The sequence below is a fragment of the Symphodus melops genome (assembly GCF_947650265.1).
Source record: "Symphodus melops genome assembly, chromosome: 8".
Classification (NCBI taxonomy): Eukaryota; Metazoa; Chordata; class Actinopteri; order Labriformes; family Labridae; genus Symphodus; species Symphodus melops.
Window position 1 is genome coordinate 24,535,070 of NC_136698.1, and position 18,870 is coordinate 24,553,939.

General features: G+C 39.3%; 2 protein-coding genes across 5 annotated transcripts in view; one reads left to right on the forward strand and one right to left on the reverse strand.

Moving 5' to 3' along the window:
• Positions 1-8,239, forward strand: part of rab6ba (RAB6B, member RAS oncogene family a) — a 53,444-nt gene extending 45,205 nt beyond the window's left edge. The window contains exon 8 of one of the 2 annotated variants that reach the window (XM_079350566.1): positions 6,969-8,239. In XM_079350566.1, coding sequence (XP_079206692.1) covers positions 6,969-7,033 — 65 coding nt within the window. In that variant the 3' untranslated portion in view covers positions 7,034-8,239. The remainder of the gene's footprint in view (positions 1-6,968) is intronic. The other variant, XM_079350565.1, reaches the window with a different exon arrangement.
• A 6,924-nt stretch (positions 8,240-15,163) lies between these two features.
• Positions 15,164-18,633, reverse strand: LOC306828246 (uncharacterized protein). 3 transcript variants are annotated; one of them, XM_079350569.1, is made up of 5 exons: positions 18,299-18,633; positions 17,616-17,869; positions 16,769-17,254; positions 15,663-15,770; positions 15,164-15,572 (listed from the first exon to the last, which is right to left on the reverse strand). In XM_079350569.1, the coding sequence occupies exons 3-5, from the start codon at positions 17,125-17,127 to the stop codon at positions 15,527-15,529; spliced, it is 513 nt and encodes a 170-aa protein (XP_079206695.1). In that variant the 5' UTR covers positions 17,128-17,254; positions 17,616-17,869; positions 18,299-18,633; the 3' UTR covers positions 15,164-15,526. The 3 variants fall into 3 exon arrangements, with proteins under 3 accessions (XP_079206695.1, XP_079206694.1, XP_079206696.1); XM_079350568.1 differs by lacking the exon at positions 18,299-18,633 and having other exon boundaries at positions 17,616-17,927; XM_079350570.1 differs by lacking the exon at positions 18,299-18,633 and having other exon boundaries at positions 16,769-17,270; positions 17,616-17,927.
• Positions 18,634-18,870: the final 237 nt, after the last annotated feature.

The following is an 18,870-nucleotide window of genomic DNA, read 5'->3' on the forward strand; positions in this document are numbered from 1 at the left end:
GAAAGCTTTCAGTAAGATAGCTGACATTGAAGTGTCAACTAAACTGTGACTTTGAAACTTCCTCAGGGTTTTTAAAAACACCAGCATTTAACTGCAACCTTCCTATATGTACCTCAACCTCCCATTTCTCCATCCACGCCTCATCTTCAACTCTCTCAGACTTTCTAACTCAGATCGTTTAAGTCTCATGAAAGTCTTCTCTCCAGAAAGTAGGATAACACTTTTTAACAGAATCACGGACAATAGACGTATATTTTCGTTTAAAAAGCACGAGAAAAGGATAAGAAAAGTTATGATAACAGAAAAATATTTTCAATGCACACATGTCCACTTATGTAAGATATCTACTGAATTAAATCATACAGTGACTTTACTACATCATCAGGCATTAAAGAAACATGCTATGTTAAAGTGCTGGCTTCTCTGACAACAACGCAGCAGACAATGTGTCCTCCGTTGTTTAGATTCTGGTTCTGAATGGTCTATATTTCATTTGACCAGAGAAGATTTTTTGGACACATAGGGTGTTGTAACAAGCGAAGTGGGCAAAAGAACTGGTTCAGATAGAACTGATTCTTCACCACCAAAAAGCCTCTGCATTTATCAAACAAGCTCCACTAGCAGACACTTGGTCAAACTAGGATAAATGTTCGAGATGCTTTTTGCAAAATGGAGAGAGACGTGAGAACCTAGAAAGCTTTCAAGATAGATGCAGAGACGGCTAAACACTGAAGCTTCAATGACAGTCTGTCTTATTCAAAAGATTAAAACTGAGCCTTTAACTTTGGAACCGTTTCTGCTCTGACAGCAGCAGTCCTTCCTCTCCTCCAAACACACAAAGCAAATCTGCTATGGTGTATCTATGGTAACTGCAGGTGAATTATGAACCACTCTTTGTTTTTGGCCATGTTTATATGCCACTACTGTAAGTCCTTCGGTGTAAAGTTGTCTCACAGGATCTGTGGATGAACTCAGCAGTATGTATCTGCCACCACGTAAACATAACTCAGCTGCTGACCTTGGTGTAGAGAGAAGGAATGCCTACATTTGTCTCCCTCTGATTATAACACACTCATCATTTACCTCGAGTCATCCAGCGTTTGCAAACTGCTCGGCCTCAGCGATAGACTCAGCGACCTAACAGCCCTCTGAACTGTTCAGATCCTCCTTCTGCTTTTTACTTCAGCCGTATTTCACGTTTATAAAGCATCACTCACATTTAGCCAATTACCTTTATCTCTCTCCCTGTTATTTTCATTTCTCTCCTAATGAGTTGAATGGCTGAGAGGGGGAGCTGTGTGAGGTGGAGGTGCGGTGATGGATGGCAGGCGATGACAGTTTGTCAGCAGCTCTGTGCCTCTGCTGACATTGTCATTTAATGGAGCTGCTCCTTTCTTGTTATTGCTTTGTGAATAGTATTGATTTAGCTGTGAGCAGGGGCAGGTGTAGCCTAGTCTGGGATACATACATGCAAGTAATAAAGCCTGAATGTGGCTTTGTTGTCACCTCAGCTTGTTCGAAAAGATTTTCAAATTTGACAAACACATAACGCTCCTAAACATCAACAAAAGCAGGTAAGCTCAGAATGATGTATGATGATATATTCTTTGATAAATGTCCAATATTATGTCAGCACAGAGAAACACCTTGCTTTTTTTTAATTGTTTAAAAAAAAAAAATACAGTACGATACTTATATAGCTTTGCACAGCTGGTACACAAGTATGCTATATGCTAACATGGCACATGAAGAAAACATTATCAAACGGCAATGAAAAAAAAATAGGCCAGTCAGCATGGAAGCTTATTTAGAGCTTCAATAACTGAGGGAACAAAGCTCTTTCTGAAGCGTCTCCTCTTCCAGATCAGAGTCCTGTACCTCTGACCTGATGGCAGAAAAGAGTGGGTGAGGGGGGTCCTGGGATCTGGTGAGTGCTCTGTGACTCACTGCTTTGTAGTTGAGGTGTGAGAGGTTTTGGTTAGGTAGGCCAATGATTTTTGAAATGGGTGAGTTTATTTGTGTTTGCAACAGTACATTGAAGAAACAGAATGAGCAGTAGAGGAGGAGGAATTGGATGATGCTTTTATACAGAGGTAGTCAGAGGTGAGTTTGTGTATGACCAGAAGTCTTTTCTGGCAGCGTTTGTGTCAGTGGTGTTTTGATCAAAGGTGAGTTTATTGTTCCTAACAATACTTATGCATCAGTGTTTAAAAATGTAGTTTTATAAAAGAAAGGTAAAAAAAAAAAAAGTAGAATATGTGTGAATTAATCAAATGCAAGTGTTGTGTTTTTGCATCTATGCATCCATCAAACCTAACAAAAACGCAAGATTTGTATGTTTAGCAGACATGTCACATGTACTGGGACGCTTGGGACACTTAATCCCATGTTGCTCTTGCTGCTTCTTCAGCAGTCAGTGTAAAAGCGTTTTGAGTAGTCAGGAGACTATAAAGCATTTTACAAGCTCAAGTCCATTTACCATTTATCTTCACAACAGTAGGCACTCAAAAAAATCGAGCTCCATCCAATAACAAATACTCCAGTTTCTAATATCTAATTTAATATAGGAAAGGTGAAAAGTATAAAAATGCTCATTGCATTTAAAGACACACACACACACACACACACACACACACACACACACACACACACACACACACACACACACACACACACACACACCAAAACACAGAGGTCTGAGAGAGCTGGTTTCTACAGACTCACAATCCTCCTCTGTTGCTTGATTCATGTTATATTTGCACCAAAGCTCAGTACAGATGTTTCATTTAGAGCACAGGGGGACTGTTTGAAAAGGTGGGAAAGGGTGAGAAAATATGTCCTCTTTAACTTAACTTAAGTCTGACTTGTTTGTAAATTTGTCCTTTGTTAAGTAATTTGAATTGTGCTCATGTAGAGAGATAGAACACATTAAAAAAATATCCTGCAGCAAAATGGTTCCACCTGCAGATTTATATACTTGATTCCAAACATTATACCATTTTTCTGTAAACTTTGTCATTAGGGGTCACCATCTCTAACTCTCACTGAACATCGTCCTCTGCATAGACGGTCAGCAAAGCTAGCACCTCGTCGTTGGTCCAGCGGTAGTCCTTTAATAACAAGTTTTATTCCCAGCACTACGAAGAAATGTCAAAGAATCAGACTTCAGCAGTGAGAGTATTTCTTTGGGAAGGTTTGGAGGCTTCTTTAAGTTTGATTGTTAGACTGGATATCCCCATCGCCACATGTAATAAGTTACAATAGATACTGACATTCTTCTTCCTATTAAAATAAACACATGTAACCAAAATGGGAAGAAAGAAATATTTTTTCTCAAACTGACTTGACTTCTTTCTTCTTCTTTAAGAGAACCAGTCTTTAATTTGTGAATTCACCGTTGACTCTGTGCTCTCTTTAATTGCTGGTTTTAAATTGGGGGCAGCTGTGTCACATTGATTTATGGTGGATGCCAGTGCCTACGGGGTGATGTCTTCTGCTTCTGTTTCTGAGAACCTTTCGGGGAGTCACAGGTTATTATCACCTCTGCAGGTCTGCAGGGAGGGAAAAAAAGGAAGACGCTGCTTGACTCAGATCAAGAGCGAGGGTCATCTGTGTTAATAAGAGAGCTTCAGAGAGCAAAATAAACCAGAGCAGACTCATTTTGACCTGATAGAGAAAGTTAGAGAAAGGTCTCACTCTGATTTTATTTAAAAGAAGTTTATATAGTACCAGTGCTTTCCACGCAGGGTTTTATTCTTAGATTATGACATCTTTCTTTAAAGTGATCTTGATGCAATGATGGTATATGTTCGTATCATAATAACAATAACATGTTTGCATGCCCCTAAATTGCCAAAAAACTAACGATGCAGTTGGAACATATTATTTCTTTGGTGCTTTATATTTTGGGCTTCTCAGAGGTGCAGTGGTTAGCACTTCTCCCTTTCAGGCAGACAGACAGGAGCCTCTCTGAGAGAAGTTTGTATGTTCCCTGCAGGTACTCTCACGCTCATTAGCTGCATTTGTGACTCTTAATTGCCTGTACATGTGAATGTTAATGAATGGTTGTTCTCTAACAGTCCTGTGATTGATTGTCCACCTGTCCTCTGGCTTTAGCTTTATCCTGGATAGGCGGTGTAGAAAATGGATGTACAGCATGTTTTGTCATTTAATTGGACAATTTTCAAAAGATGTTTATTGCAGCTTTCTGACCTTTAATTTTAGTTTCAGTGGTATTAAAAGCTGTTAACTATCTGGGCCCACATAGCCTAGGTGATAGGACGCCCCCCAGTCATAGAGGCTGTATTCCCCTAAGTGAGCAGCCTGGTTCAAGTCCAACTTGTGGCCTCTTTTCCTCATGTCATTCCCCCTCTCTCTTCCTGATTTCTTATTCTAGCCACGGTCCTGTCAAATAATGAACAAAACAGATCTTTAAGAAAAATACTTTTACTATACTAGAAACAAGTTTGGTTTTTTTGCAAAATATCCACTTCTGTTACAGTAACTCTTTGTTCAAGAATGCATTAGACTGTGCCTACCTTTACAGACTCACACGAGCACATGTAGGTATCAGTGACTTACACATTCAGGACTGAGGCAGCTCATTTGGTTTGGAAATGTTGGCTGCTGAGATAAGCCTTTAGCCCCCCAGACGAGAGCCAGTCCGTGCAGGAACACACATGGACATGTTTAAAGACCATCCTTTAAATGTCACCATGAGCTGATGACACAAGATCATAAAATATAAAAACACGTACAACAAAAGCTGCAGGATCGGAGGCTGCTTTCAGACTACAATATGTAGGCCACTGCATCCGTAGGCCTGCTCTTGGTATATGCAAAATGTTCAACTAAAAAATTCATACTCAGGGAAAGTGCTGCCGATGTGCTCCCCTCCTGTCCTGCATTAACATGCACTGGGTTATGATGCACCTCGCCTCCTTAAAAACACAGGAGGTCAACTTAACTTGACATGAAACACACTGTGGAGGAACGACTGGGAATCACACCTTATTGGAATTGTGTAAAATCATTGTGACTAACAGCAACAGCTCATTAGTACTCCATTGTACATCAGCCTTAATTGTAGCTCAGCAGAGCCAGCAGCTTTAGCCAGCACCCATTCTCAGTTTATTACCAGAATAACAATAGAGAGGAGGATTTCCTGTGGAGCTCAAATTACTTGCAAGAGAAGAATTATTTTATGGTACTTAGTTCCAGCAAATACCAATCATATAAGAAAACTGTTATACTTTTGTAATTATAGATTACATGTTATTAATTTTGTCAAACAAGTTGTGTAGACAAGCTTTCGTAAAATGTTACGCTTTTCACTTTTTTGAATGTATTTTGTATCCCACAGCTTCAGGCTAGTCGAAATAGAATTGTGGAAATGGCACCATCTAGTGGTAGTAAATGTGTATTACATTTTCTGTTAAAAACGCAGTCTTAGCACTCTCCCTGTAGATCTTTGAAAAGATCATACCTCAGTGAAATTTTGCACTATTCATTTTTTTTTTAATAAAAGAAAAAACTTCCATATTCAACTGGACCCCAACAAGCCTGGCGTCTGACTTAACCGCATGTCAAGTTTGAAGCAAAATCAGAAGGTCTTTATTCATTGAACCTTGGAAATTCCTGAATTTAAACATAAATAAAAATAAGGAAACAAATATAAGTAAAAAAAAAAAATGTAAAATTTGTATTTGCCCTTTTATTGTTTACTTTTGTGAGTTAATTCAGTAAGTGATGTCTCATCGAATGAGCAAGCTTCTAATTAGTGTGTTGTAAGATGATTTTTTTCATTCATTGTGACTATACAATATACATACAGCTTGTAGTTTGGTTTGGTTGTACTTTGGGTCAGTCTAGTTCAAACGACAGCGATGTCTGATCCAGGAGTGACCTGACATACTTTGCCACAGTTTGTAATCAGCCTTTTACAAATGATTGGTCACCTGACCGCATTCAAACACTTTCTTTATTATTCCAAAAGCTCGACAAAATATAAGTAAATATCTCAATCATATCGTGGTTGATTGGAGCGTCACAGATTTTCCCAGAATCCCTGTCGGCCTACATCACACAGTTACAGAGGCTCTGCAGCTCTGTTTTTAAAGATGGCTCCCATCCTTTAATGTTGTATTTCTGCTCCTCCGACCTGGAGGTCAGTAGAAAGTTTCATCCTGTAAAACTAAGCGATTCAAGAACAGCTTTGTCCTAGCACCCATCAGGGAGATGAACAAGATATAATACAGCAGCAACGCTTTAAATATTTTACTGTATCGATTGATTTCTTGATCTCTGCAGGTTTGATCTTGTCTTTCTTTTATCTTGTTCTTACTGATGGCTTGTTTCTATCTTGTTTAACTTATCGTGTTTTGCTGATTCTTGGTAGACTCTTATTCTCATCTTCCTTTTATTCGTCTTATTCTATCTCATGGGTTCCTGTATGTTTTCCCTCAAGGCTATTCTCTTTTGTGTTGTTGTTGTTGTTGTTGTCCTGTGCTGTCATTGGTTTGTAAGAGGAGGCCGACTCACCTCAAATGAAACTAAAAGCCACAACCTACAGTGCCGGCAAACTTCACACCTGAGTGGTTGAAAACCATTTTCCTTTCCAGGGTCACACTCCTGACCTCCACAGTGTCTTCCTGAACCTGTGGTCTGTGATGCCCACAGTGGACACAAAACACTACAAAAATGTAGCGGTCCAAAAACATCCAGTTTTGACTCTTTCAGGGAGCTTTCATGACGATTAACACATCCATATTTCTTTCATATCCCAGACTAAAAGATTCATTTTTGTGGTTTTAAGTCCCAGCAAAACATGTTGAACACGTACATGAGAGCCCATTTTTGTTTCCTCGAAAAAAATAATTACTATCAGCAAATTGTTCCCTTCAGGTAAAATGCCTCTGAAAAAAATCAACACAAAATGCCTCCAAAGCTTCCTTAACGCTCTCGTCCAGTGATCGACATCAACCTTGACAGACCACAGGAGCCACAGACGACTGAAGGCGGCTGTTCCTGTTAATACATCTCTGAACATCATCATTTACATCACCTGCTTGTTATGTTGCTTCCTATTGGTTAACCTGCAGTTGACTTTTGCACGTTGAGAATCTGGCCTCCTCACCTGACTGACTACTGGTCATCTGTTGGAACGAGCAATATGTGAATTTGCTTCGAAAGTAGTGTAGCCTACTTTGTTAATGAAAAACTGCCAAAAAGTCCTACAACTTGCAAAAAAAAAAGAGAAAGAAAAAGATATTTAAAAAAAAAAAAAAGACGCAAAAGTTGTGAATGTGGATACAATTTTTTAAGTAGAAAATGAAGTTTCCCCAGTTTCTTTTTTGTATATTTTTGTATATTCAGGGAAATCTCTCTGGAAAGGTTGTTTTTTTAAAAGATACAGAAAACTGAGCTCTGTTTGAGGGCTTGATGAGAACGGATTGTTAAAGACACATTTTTATGGATCCTAACTCGTTACAGGATCAACCGTGGCCCTCCTAACATTATTGCCCAGATGTGACTTCTTCTTAACCCCTTACACGGCCATCTTTACATTTAAAGGTTTATGACCGCAACATAAACCCAGCGTTTCTGTTCTGGCCTCCTGTCAACGTGGGATCCATAATTTTGTGTTCTAGTATCACAGGAACAAGTGAACAGTAACATCTTGAGTATCTAATGCATGCCTAGTTTTTCAGCATAGGTACTGTCTACCAGTGTACACAAATATGTAAACGGTAACGTAACACCAGTGACTTAATGCACTCTGATAATGACTAGTCCATGTCCTTATGTTTCTGAAAACTGTTGTTGCAAACTGGATTTGTATACTTGACTTCAGAGTATCTTTTTGTCGTGTGTGTGTGTGTGTGTAACTGTGTGCTTTCTGTATAGGCAACGTTAGAATGCAGCTGTATAGAGGGCCACTGCCAAGTCGTCTTATTATTGCCACATCTTGACACATTTTAGGTGATCCATAGTCTGCAGGAGGTACAAGGCTTTGTTCAGTCTTCCAGTCGAACGTGTGTTTTGTCAAATCCAGATTGTTCCAGGAGGATTTTAGAAAGTCTGGACATGATGTGCAATCATTGCAGTGCACATTTAGTGATTCATGACGCAATTTTAGTCCACAGTTTACAAATGGATCCCAGTCCTTGCACTGGGAGCTCCAATTAGATTAGATGTTTATTGTTATTTGTAAAGGTACAGGACAATACAGGTAGATTGGATTTTTTTCTGCATTTCTCCCCGAGTCAGCGCTACAAAAAAAGTAGAATAGCAACATACACGAGAGTAGAAAATTAAAAGAATTTTCTACGCAGCTAAGAAACTATAAAAATAATTAACTGTACAGAAAGCTCTACACTCTTGAAGAAAAAAAAAAGGACAAAAAGTTACAAAAACTACAAATGTAAACGAATAAAAATGGATGAGACGGTTAGATTTCAAAGTATCTTCTGCTTCAGTTCTAATGTGACACATCAAAGATCCAGGGCGATGGAGGTGCAAACTGAATAGATTTCTAATACAAAGGTTGGTAAATGTCTTCATTACAATGTGTTTAAAGCCCCTGTGAGGAGCTTTAGCTTGTTTTGAACCAGACACAAATCAATACTGATGTCTTTATGACCTTCAAAAGCATACACAGTCATCAGCAACAATATAGATTTTTTTCTGTACTCTAATTTCAACATTTGTAACGGCTGCAATGGAGGTCAGATAAGATGATGTACAGCTCATTAGCACTGCAAATAGTCACACACTTACAACTGACTGTTAACAAAACAGAATGAAATGTATTTATTTTTATTTTTTTGTCTAAAAAATGGACTTGCAAATGTTAAGAAATAGATCATCAAAGAGATGTACCGAGTTGTCCACAGGGGGGCGCCATAACCAACACAGAGTGAAAGTTCCTCACGGTATCTTTAAACTCTCAAAGCTGTTTTCACATTAATTAGCATCTTAATTCAGCACGAGTATTAGCTCGCTCATTCTGTCTAAATGATCCGAAACAAAATCTAAATTTTTTAAAAAGCTGGATTCACAAAATCTCCTCCAACGCACAAGTGACGATGCAGTCTGACCACAAAATCCTGACCTGTTAATGACAGTGTAGGGAGTTTGTCTAAGACCCGAAACAAATGCGTTTCGGCTGCAGTGTGAACAAAGCCTCAGACTCCACACGCACAACATTATGTTGTTTTATTGTGATATCTCGTAGTTGTGATCGTGGTAGTCTGCACATTCGCTGTACGTGAGCAGTGGAGAACCATAACTCTTGCCTTGTTGACACAGAGGAGCGTGACGTTCTCTGTGTGGCGATCCGTAGACTTAAAAGCGGGTCCTGTGATCAAACAGACGTCCAACATTGTAAAAACAGTGCTTGTTTTATTTCTGACAGAAGACTAATTTGCACATGTAGAGCTTTCAGGTAAATATGAAGTTCTGAAACGCTTCATTGAAAATGTACAGTCACTGAATGGAAAAGTTGTCTGGTTGTCATAGAAACTGTCACGTAAGGTGTCCCCACTGAGATGAGCTATTCTTTGCTGCTTGTGTTTAAACTGACTACTGACATTGGCATTATGCAATGTTGTTTAATTTGTATTATGATTATGATGTTAGAGCCAGGTATCATGACGTGCTGGTGGTGAAGAGTCGAGAACACTACTCTGAGTTGTGTCTGAAGTGACATCTTACTGCACTTTTTAAGAACATGTTTTAGAGTTAGGGAGAAAATGTAAATGTAAAAAAAAAAAAAAAAACACTGGAAAAAAAAAGAGAAAACTCTCCAACTCCAGGGATTTTGGAGTTCTGTCATATTAGAGTAGATCTGTCTGTTGAAGGAGTGTTCACACACAAAAGGGGAGCACTCGTGTTAAAATAGTGAGCATTTCTAACCCACATAATGAGCCAAATAATGAAAACACTGAAAAGGTAGAGCAAATATTAGAGGAGGGCTTGAATGGGACACACTGTTAGAGGCTCTAGGAATAATAAAAGTGATAGTCAGGAAACAAATTAAAAATTAAAATCCCTGAAATCGAACAGAGAAGTGATTACTCTTGAACCCTGTGTTTTATCTCAAACAGGAATGTACTGCTCTCCTTAGCGACCACTCGGCCTTGTAAGGAGAGCTCTTTTTGAGAAATCACAGGAGTTTTATTATCCAATGAGTGGAATAAGTTATCAAACAAGTTCCTTCCCCTTTATTTTAAATTTTTAAAAAAACCTTCACCCAGTTTAACATTCCCCCTTAATGGACCAAGCAATGCAACAACTGTGTGCATGTGGAGGGTCTGCATTAGACAATGGGAGGGGGGGCGAGGGGGGTGTCTAAGCAGCAGACCTGATCAGTCCACAGCTGGCTCTTTATTCACACTGTACAGAGATCTAGCATGTCTCTCCAAATGATTAATAAAGATGTCTTATTACCAAAGTCATGATGGATTCTGTCTTTATTCAACTCTTCCTGAACAACATATCAGATGCTTGTTGTGTTAAACAAACAGCCTCTGTTCACTTATTACACAGACATTAAATTACACATTTGACTCTGATAGTATCTTCTTCTTTTTTTTTTAAAGGGAAAATTCACACATGCAAAACAACATGCAAAACATTAGCTACCTCTTTGTCCACAGCGGGGCAAAATTCACATAAAAACCAGTAACATTAAAAGAGAAATTCTGAAGTATCATTTGTGTTAAACTGTGTTGTGTGCAGCAGACTTAACTAAAAGCCAATAATAATGACATGTTAGAACCATAGTATTACCAGTCAGTTCATTATCAATGAAGACAAGGAGCACCTAAAAGTGTTTATTTTAAACATCAAAAAAAACAAAGGACAAAGTCTGAGATGAGATATAAAACTGTCTACAAATCAAGCTGTGAGTGACAGCTACAGTCTGACCTTAAAAAGTACATCCCTCAACTATCTCTCCAACACTTTTCTTTCTTTGGAAATACCCTCCTTTATTCAACGATTCATTTTTAAACCGAAAGGAGGGGCAACATTTCAGAGGAAGCTCAAACAACATTGTAGAGTGAATATCAAGCTGTGAGAGATTTGTGGAACAGTGTCGAAATCGTACTCAAAGTACCTGTAGAGAAAAAGAAAGATTGGGATTGTTTATTTTAACCTTTTATTTATGCTTTTATTTTTCTCTACTGTTGACACTGGGTGGATATCATATCATCAGAGTTTTTCTTTTTTTAAGTAGACAAGGAAGGGGCGCCGATGGACAAGTGGTTAGCTCACACTCCCCATGTACAGTGGGTGGCCCAGGTTCAAATTCAGCCTGTGACTTCTTTTCTGCATCTCTCTCTCTCTCTCTCTCTCTCTCTCTCTCTCTCTCTCTCTCTCTCTCTCTCTCTCTCTCGCTCTCTGCCTGATTTCCAGATCTCCTGTCCTTCAAACAAAGGCATTAAAAGCCTCAAAACAAATCTTTGGTCAAGTTATTTGCTCTGTTTGCTTTAGGTCAAAAATGGCTGTCCAACATGTTGGTCGGGTTTTGTATTATTTTACATGTTCATTCATCAACAGTGGTTTTGTTATAAACATGTTTAAAGTAAAAACATAAATCAATCAATCAAAACAAATAAGCTCCACTTGTCAGTAATTCATTCCAGATAACGGACACCATGCAGTATATTATTCTTTACCTCAGTTTTGAGCTTCATCTTGACTTTGGTCATGTCTCATCATCTCAGTGACTAAACTAATCCTAATATCTCTACTAAACATGAAAGTTGTGTTCCACTGAATTCACTACATGTGGGAGCTGACAGTTGTTGGAGATGAAACCTAGATAATCTTGTCCGTCAGTATTGTGATGTTACATTAGAGTCAGTGTTGGGAAACGGGTGGAGTTACACCGTCATGAAGCAGGATCTGTGTTAACGGTGAGTATTGATACATGTTGTGGCGTGCATGGTTTCTAGTTTGACTCAACAACAACAACATCCGGGTGTCTATCAATGACCGTTTGAAACTGTCGGTTTCTGTCAGTGGAATAACCTGCTGTACTGTCAGGAAGAGCTAGTTTGATTAAAGGTCTTTAAATGTGGGGGGAAGTATGAACAATGCACATGATGCAAACTCTTCTAAAACTGATTGAATACATTGAAGTTACCCATAACACGGGGCCTTATGAGACTATTGAAAGACATGTTCATAAAGCAATGAAACACACCAGAGCCCACTAAGAAGGCAAGACAAAGCAGCTGCCTATAGCGCCCCATAGATACTTTTATATGTTGTATGTTGTCATTAAAATCCATAAAACGTTGTATCGGTCTACGTAGCGTAACATCAACACTGCTGGTACAGCTGCCGGACAGTGGCCTTTGTTGCTGACAGCTGTTAAAGCAGCTGTGTCTATTTCCTGCATGAATCTTCATTTGTGAGCTGTTGAAAAAAGGACAAAACAGCCCAAAAATCATCCTTTAAAAACCCCACTATGATCTTAAATTGCCAGTTAGATAATGAAGTGTTCGTGGCATCATGTCATCATGTTTGCCTCTGAGAGTTGTTCTAATGCTCGTGTTTCCTTCATGCACACTGTAACTGTTCTGTTATTGTCAAGCATTCAAGTCTTATCCTGTCGTGTCCACTTCCTCCGAGTTAAGCTCTGGATTTGTTGTTTTGCAAAAATGCTTAAGCACCGCAGCTATTTGGGTTTTATTTAGGTCACTGAAAACACTCGCTGACTTGGATACACGTACTTATGAAGGAATGCACTATTGCTCGGTGTAATGAGCACGACTGTGGAAACTGTCTGCTTGCACCATGTGTTGGTTGGCAGACTCCCTTCTACAAATCCTCCCATGAAATATGTTTGTGTTGCACCTGTTCTGATATCATCAGTCTGAAGAGATCAACCTGCTGCAGAGCCGCTCGCTCTGTTTACTCAACGATGTTTATGTATGTGACTACACTAAAACATCTTTTCATTACATTTCAAGCAGAACATTTGACTTTATAGTGACGTTCATGCAGCCTGACAGCTCTGCTTCCTTTTTGGATTATTGTCTCTTTGTCTTTTTAATATTGAATCAATTGTGATAAGATCACATGTATGAAATTTGGCGTTTAGATATTTCGACTCAAAGCAATTCTCGTAAAAGTCATCAGAGGTTATAACTGGTTGAAATATCTTTCCACTAAAAACCAGAACCAAGACATGGTAAGAAGTAATGCCATTAAATGTGAGTGTAACAGGGAGAAAAAAGTAGGGTAACTTTGACTTTGACTTTCAGTCATTGTAACACACAAACTAAAAAATGCATAGCTTCTATTTGTAACTGTCACAACTTTTTAATAGTCTGAAATGTTTTCGTGCTGCTGCTAACCTGCACTGGGAGTTAAGGTTGTTTCAACACAAAGTGTTTTTTAAACTATACAATTTGTTATTTGTTATTTTAATGATTGATACAACAGCACTGAAGCTTATAGCTAACTAATAACTAATCAAACTAATAGCTGCTGGGAGCCAAATAAAAAGTGAGGACTGTCTAAAAGTACTACCTGAGAAATGTTTGGGTCCAGAAACCATACCTTTGTGTTTGTGTGATTTTCTGGTTATAAAAACCAGACATTTGTCATTATTTGGTTTTATTTAGTTTTGTATTTGTGTCTATTTCAGAGTTTAGGTTTTCATGTTTTTATTTCTCTCGTCTATGCGAGTGTTGCTTGTTTCCATTTGTGTGTTTTTGTATTCATGTGTCCTAATGTTGATTACTAGTGTAGTCTTTAGTTCTTATTGTCATTTCTTATTCTTGTGTGTTTTGTTATGTTCTTGAGTTCTGTGTGTCTTGAGTGTATCCACATTTATTTTGTAGTTAACCCCAGCGTTGTCTTTATTCCTGCCTGTGTGTTTCCCTCCAGAGTTGATTGGCCTCATTGTCTTCACCTGTGTCATTAGTCTCACCTGTGTCTTTATGTGTCAGACCATTGTTGTTAGATGTCGTTGTATATCGGTCTTATACTTAGCTGTGCTTCCCAGTATTTTTCCTTTTGGTGCCTTGTTTCCATTTTTGATCTTTGTGGATTTTTGTTGGACATTTTGAAGTAAGTTTTTGTTTAATTAAATATTTTATGTTGTTATCTCCACTTGGGTCGTCCAGTTCCTTTCCCCCCCCCACAACCGTGACAAAGTTACCCAATATTTGGTGCCTTGGACAGTTAATCGTATTGTATCAAAGTTTAAAAATCATAACAACCCCGCTGGGAGTTACTCCATGTTTAGTTCCACATCATTCCCAGTGATGGACACCACCAGCTCCAGCTCTCCACTGGGAGCCAGTAAACGCATTACGAAACAGAAACTGGTGCTCTGCCACTTTCACAATCCTGTAGTGTTTGTTTGTCTCTGTAGGGAGTCTGTCCTCCTGCTGTGGTCAGACTGCACTTGTGACAAGCGGCTCTGAGGATGCCAGCTCATTTAGAAATTGGATGTGTCTCCTTGTTTGGCAACTAGGAGGAGATGATGTCAGTCACTGTTATGGTACTTAATCGTGGGAACACAGAAATAATGCTCGGAGGCAAACTGACACGTTTCACTGTGTGTGCGCCAGGCGTAGAGTGAAAACACAACTAGCTAGCTACAAAACCTGCATGACCACTAACGGATTTCTTTCTTCTAGCGATGACCTTAATATGACTGAGACGCCAAACGTGATCATTCTTAGAGTGACCTTCTACTGGGATTAAATCCACATATGCTTACCCTCTTTCCCCCTCAGAGTTGTATATTTTTGAATTGCTTCATGAACATAAGGTGATACAAAAGAATACAGATATTAGCATGGAAAGTAAAGCTTCTCTTTTCCAATATCATCAAACGTGGAAAACTTGCCAGATGCTCACTGAATGGATTTTATAATCCGCTTTCATGGTCCAGTGAGTCTTTTGTGGCTGTTTTTTTGTTGCATGTACAGCCTACAAAAGTAATTTTCACATTCAGAAATCCACTTATTTTCAGTTATTTAAATTCTTTATGTGTCATAAATGATGTACGCAGTAAAGTAGAAAACGTGTCTCAGCTTTGAGCTCATGAGTCATTCTGATGATCGCTGTCTCTCACAGGTCCATTCGAGCATTAAAGAGGAAATTAAAACACAGATGCAGAGGCTTTTTTTTCAAAAATAGTTTATTAAATACTTTAACTAGCTTATATAAATTAAGGAGGAAAAAAAAGTCAATGTTCAGCTCTGGCCAAAAAGGGAACGTCCTCAGGAGGCCATCTGTTATGAGGGGGGTCTTTGGGTGTGAGTCCCACCGGGACAGCTGAACCAAATCCCAGGGCACCAGCTGGGAGAATTAAGCCCAGAATAAATAATGGGGGAGACGGGGCACCTTTGGCTGAGGACTAAACAATGTCCTGACAGGAACACAAATGGATTCTCTGTGCTAATGGCCTCAACTTTCCCTCCACTGACAATGTTGAGTCTTCTAGTGGCGTCTAACAAATAACGTCCTGAGAGGAGCTGTCGATCTGCCTCAATCTTTAAACGGTCTCTTCAGTCGGAAGCCTGCGCCATGATTTCATTTCCCTTGAAGAAAAAAACGACATAAGTCCACATTTTCACTTGTAACCTCTTTGTCACAACGTTTTAGCAACTAATAAAAAAAAGAGAACTTACACATTCCCGCCAGGAACGATCCTCTCTTGGTGCTGCTTCGTCAAACTGAACTTTTTGAAGAATGCAGGCAGTTTCATGAGTTTTGTTCTGGACGACCTGGAGGAAACGCTGAGAGGGAAAAAGGTCCTACGTCAGTCAGTCAGTCAGAATTTTTACACTAACACAACATGTGGCTCTGTAGCGCAGAGGTGCTAATGAGAAGCTTTGTGGACATACACTGGTTATCGTCTACGTGTGAATGGGAAGGAATGGCTGGAATTTGTTTGGATCTTCTAATTTTTCCCCTCTTTTCAAGAGAAAAATCCCATTTTCTTGGGTTTCTTACCTTTTGTGTAGTTTTTTTGTCCAAATCCAAATAACACTAATGTGTTTGATACGGCCTAGTATGCAACTTAGTCAGTGATGCACATATCTGATATCTTTCTTTTGAAAATATGACCTTACAAAAAATGTTCTTAATCTAGTCTACATGACAATAAAACACATTGCTGCTCTTAATAACTTATTTTTCAATGCAGTAAATAGCCTATTGGATTAAAATGAACCCATGCTATGAACAATAACACGGCAAATAAACAACAGTGTGTTGTTAGTACAACTGATCAAAGTTAGCAAACTGTCTCTAATCATGCTCTCATACATTAATCTATGTTATCTCTAATTTTCAAGCTAAAATAAGAGTCTTCAACACTGACAGTCCATGCAAGAAACCTACAGCTAACTTTAGCTTGTTTATGAGTCACAAATCCTTCAGTTTCCTCGTACAATGATTACAGGAATCAGGTCATATTTTTTATTGTATTATAGCTCCTCATTTTAAACGACACTCACTATATTGTGTGTATTTTTTTAGCACTCGTATCAGAGAGATACTCTGTGTCTGCCATTACTCACTTGTTTGTACCAGAATTCCTATGACCATAGGACAAAGGTTTTTGGATCATCTTTAGCTCCCTTTTTTGGTCCCAAAGCCCCTCACATCATACACTAAATATGTCTATATTGAAAATGAAATCAGGGAAAGGGTCACAAAGTCTCAAGGAAATATTTAACTTCCCCAAAACATCTGAATATGTTTGTTTTATTTTCAACAGGGTTAATCTCACCATTCTGCTTGTAATGAAGGTTGCTCTTTATTCTCAGTCCTTTCCTCCTCATTTTCCTCTTTCACGCCATCTTCCTCCTCATCTTCCTTGGCCTCCTCCTCCTGCTCCTCCTCGGGTATCTGCTCCCACAGCCGGCTGTTGACCCACAGAGCTTCCTGCAGGCTGAGGCCGCGTCCTATGCAGGTCACCCTGCGACACAGAGGGCAGGGCACGGTGAGCAGCCCACTCCTGGTCCGTGACATCGTCTCCAGACACGGCTCGCAAAAAGTGTGCCTGCAGTGGAGCACTCGAGGGATCCTGTCCATCCGGGTGTAAGGAGACAAGCAGACGCTGCAGTCGCCATCGTCACACAGAACCATGGTTGGGCCAAAGCAGTTTACAACAAAACTGAAAGGATCAAAGTCTGGATCCTGTCAGTCCCCCAGAAACCAGCCTCTCTTGTTAGCAAAGGTGGTGTTGATGCAGCAGGTCAAAGTTTACTTCTCTCTGTTAAATACAAAACCTAAAGTTGTGTGAGCTGGATATCACCTATACAACTTTTTACATCATTCATATGTGAAAAAAACAACAATTTGATGAATATTTAAATGTAAAATACATGAACCATCTATATTATTTATATTTAAACAGTCTTATCTCAAATAAAACAAAGTACTTATTTATGTTACCTGTACCATACAGCTTTATATTTATTTGTTTAGATAAAATAGTTTTTCATAATGTGTTGAATGATACTGACACATGAAACAATAATGTAACCTAACATCTACAACAAAACATTGTTTTTAAAATGAATAAAAAATGTGTGATGGTAACAAAATGAAATCTCTTGTTAAAGTCTACTTACAGTTAAAGTGGGGTCCAGATAATAACGATAGCCCCAGAATTCACAGCTCCTTTTGAAGAGTATTTTCCCTTTGCAGTGTGCAGGACGAGCTGCATGCAGTGAATGGAGAGGAAGAGCACGACTCGTCTGCCGCCTGTTAGGAGTGTCTGGTGTGTATTTGTGGGGGCGGGACAGGAGCGTCTCTCTCTCTCTCTCTTCTCACGGCCCGGACTCTCACGACGCAACAGCTGGGGAAGCAGAGCGCTGGATGCGCTCTTTGTTCAGTGTGGGAGGGAGGGCAGGTGGAGAAATGGGTGTGGGAGGTTGATGGGGACTTAAAGTACAGAGTTGCCCGAGCTGCCCAAATGCAAAACGAATATCATGAGTCGGTAATATCGATCAAAATAAGTTTATACATAATGAGAGGGAGGGAAGAAAAAAACACAGAAAAGGTGGGCTCGTCCGGGATTTGAACCCGGGACCTCTCGCACCCAAAGCGAGAATCATACCCCTAGACCAACGAGCCACACTACATACAGAATAAAGATGTATTTAAAAAAATGATTGAATGTTAGTAAATACGCATTTCATAATATTTGAACTAATAATAACATGTGCTCTGCAAATATCAGAAACCGAATGACGGGAATGTAAAGTATCTATGGGCGGCTTCACGTTTTCAAAGACTGGAGCTTCCTACCTACCTGCCTGTTGATCCAGACCAGACAGTCAGGGACACCCCGGAGAATACATGCGACTGTCTAAAAACATGATTCAGTTTACCTTTTCGGTCCATTTCTCCCAAAGCGCCGACGCGACTGACGTGCAACAGTTGGCTACTACACTGAATTTAATGTTACGAATTAAAAGTAACGACGAGGTCAGTTGTTGGCATGTAGCAGTTTTAAGAAAACATTAAACTAACGTAGATGGTCCAATCAGTCTCCAAAATATGGGCTCGTCCGGGATTTGAACCCGGGACCTCTCGCACCCGAAGCGAGAATCATACCCCTAGACCAACGAGCCACGTGTTCACGATAGGCGGCGCATTGAGTATTAGTCGATATCATTCACTTATTAGTAACATTTGGTAGTCTTAGTAATTTTCATTATAATATTTACTCCATACAGTATCTCTAATCAACAACAACTGCTACATTCGGTGCCAAGCTTATATTTCTTATATATCATTTTAGAGCCAGACATTTGTTTGATATCATTTGGTTTCATTGCAAAACCTTTTTTTTCTTCTTTCATTTTTTTTGCCATAGCTGGA

Excerpts from the sequence above, each read along its gene's own strand:
- LOC306828246 (XM_079350569.1), bottom strand. The coding sequence starts at position 17,127 with ATGGTTCTGTGTGACGATGGCGACTGCAGCGTCTGCTTGTCTCCTTAC. Across the intron at positions 15,771-16,768 it reads CCTTCATTACAAGCAGAATG|CGTTTCCTCCAGGTCGTCCA; the intron begins GTGAGATTAACC and ends TTTCCCTCTCAG. Across the intron at positions 15,573-15,662 it reads ATCGTTCCTGGCGGGAATGT|GGAAATGAAATCATGGCGCA; the intron begins GTAAGTTCTCTT and ends TTTTTCTTCAAG.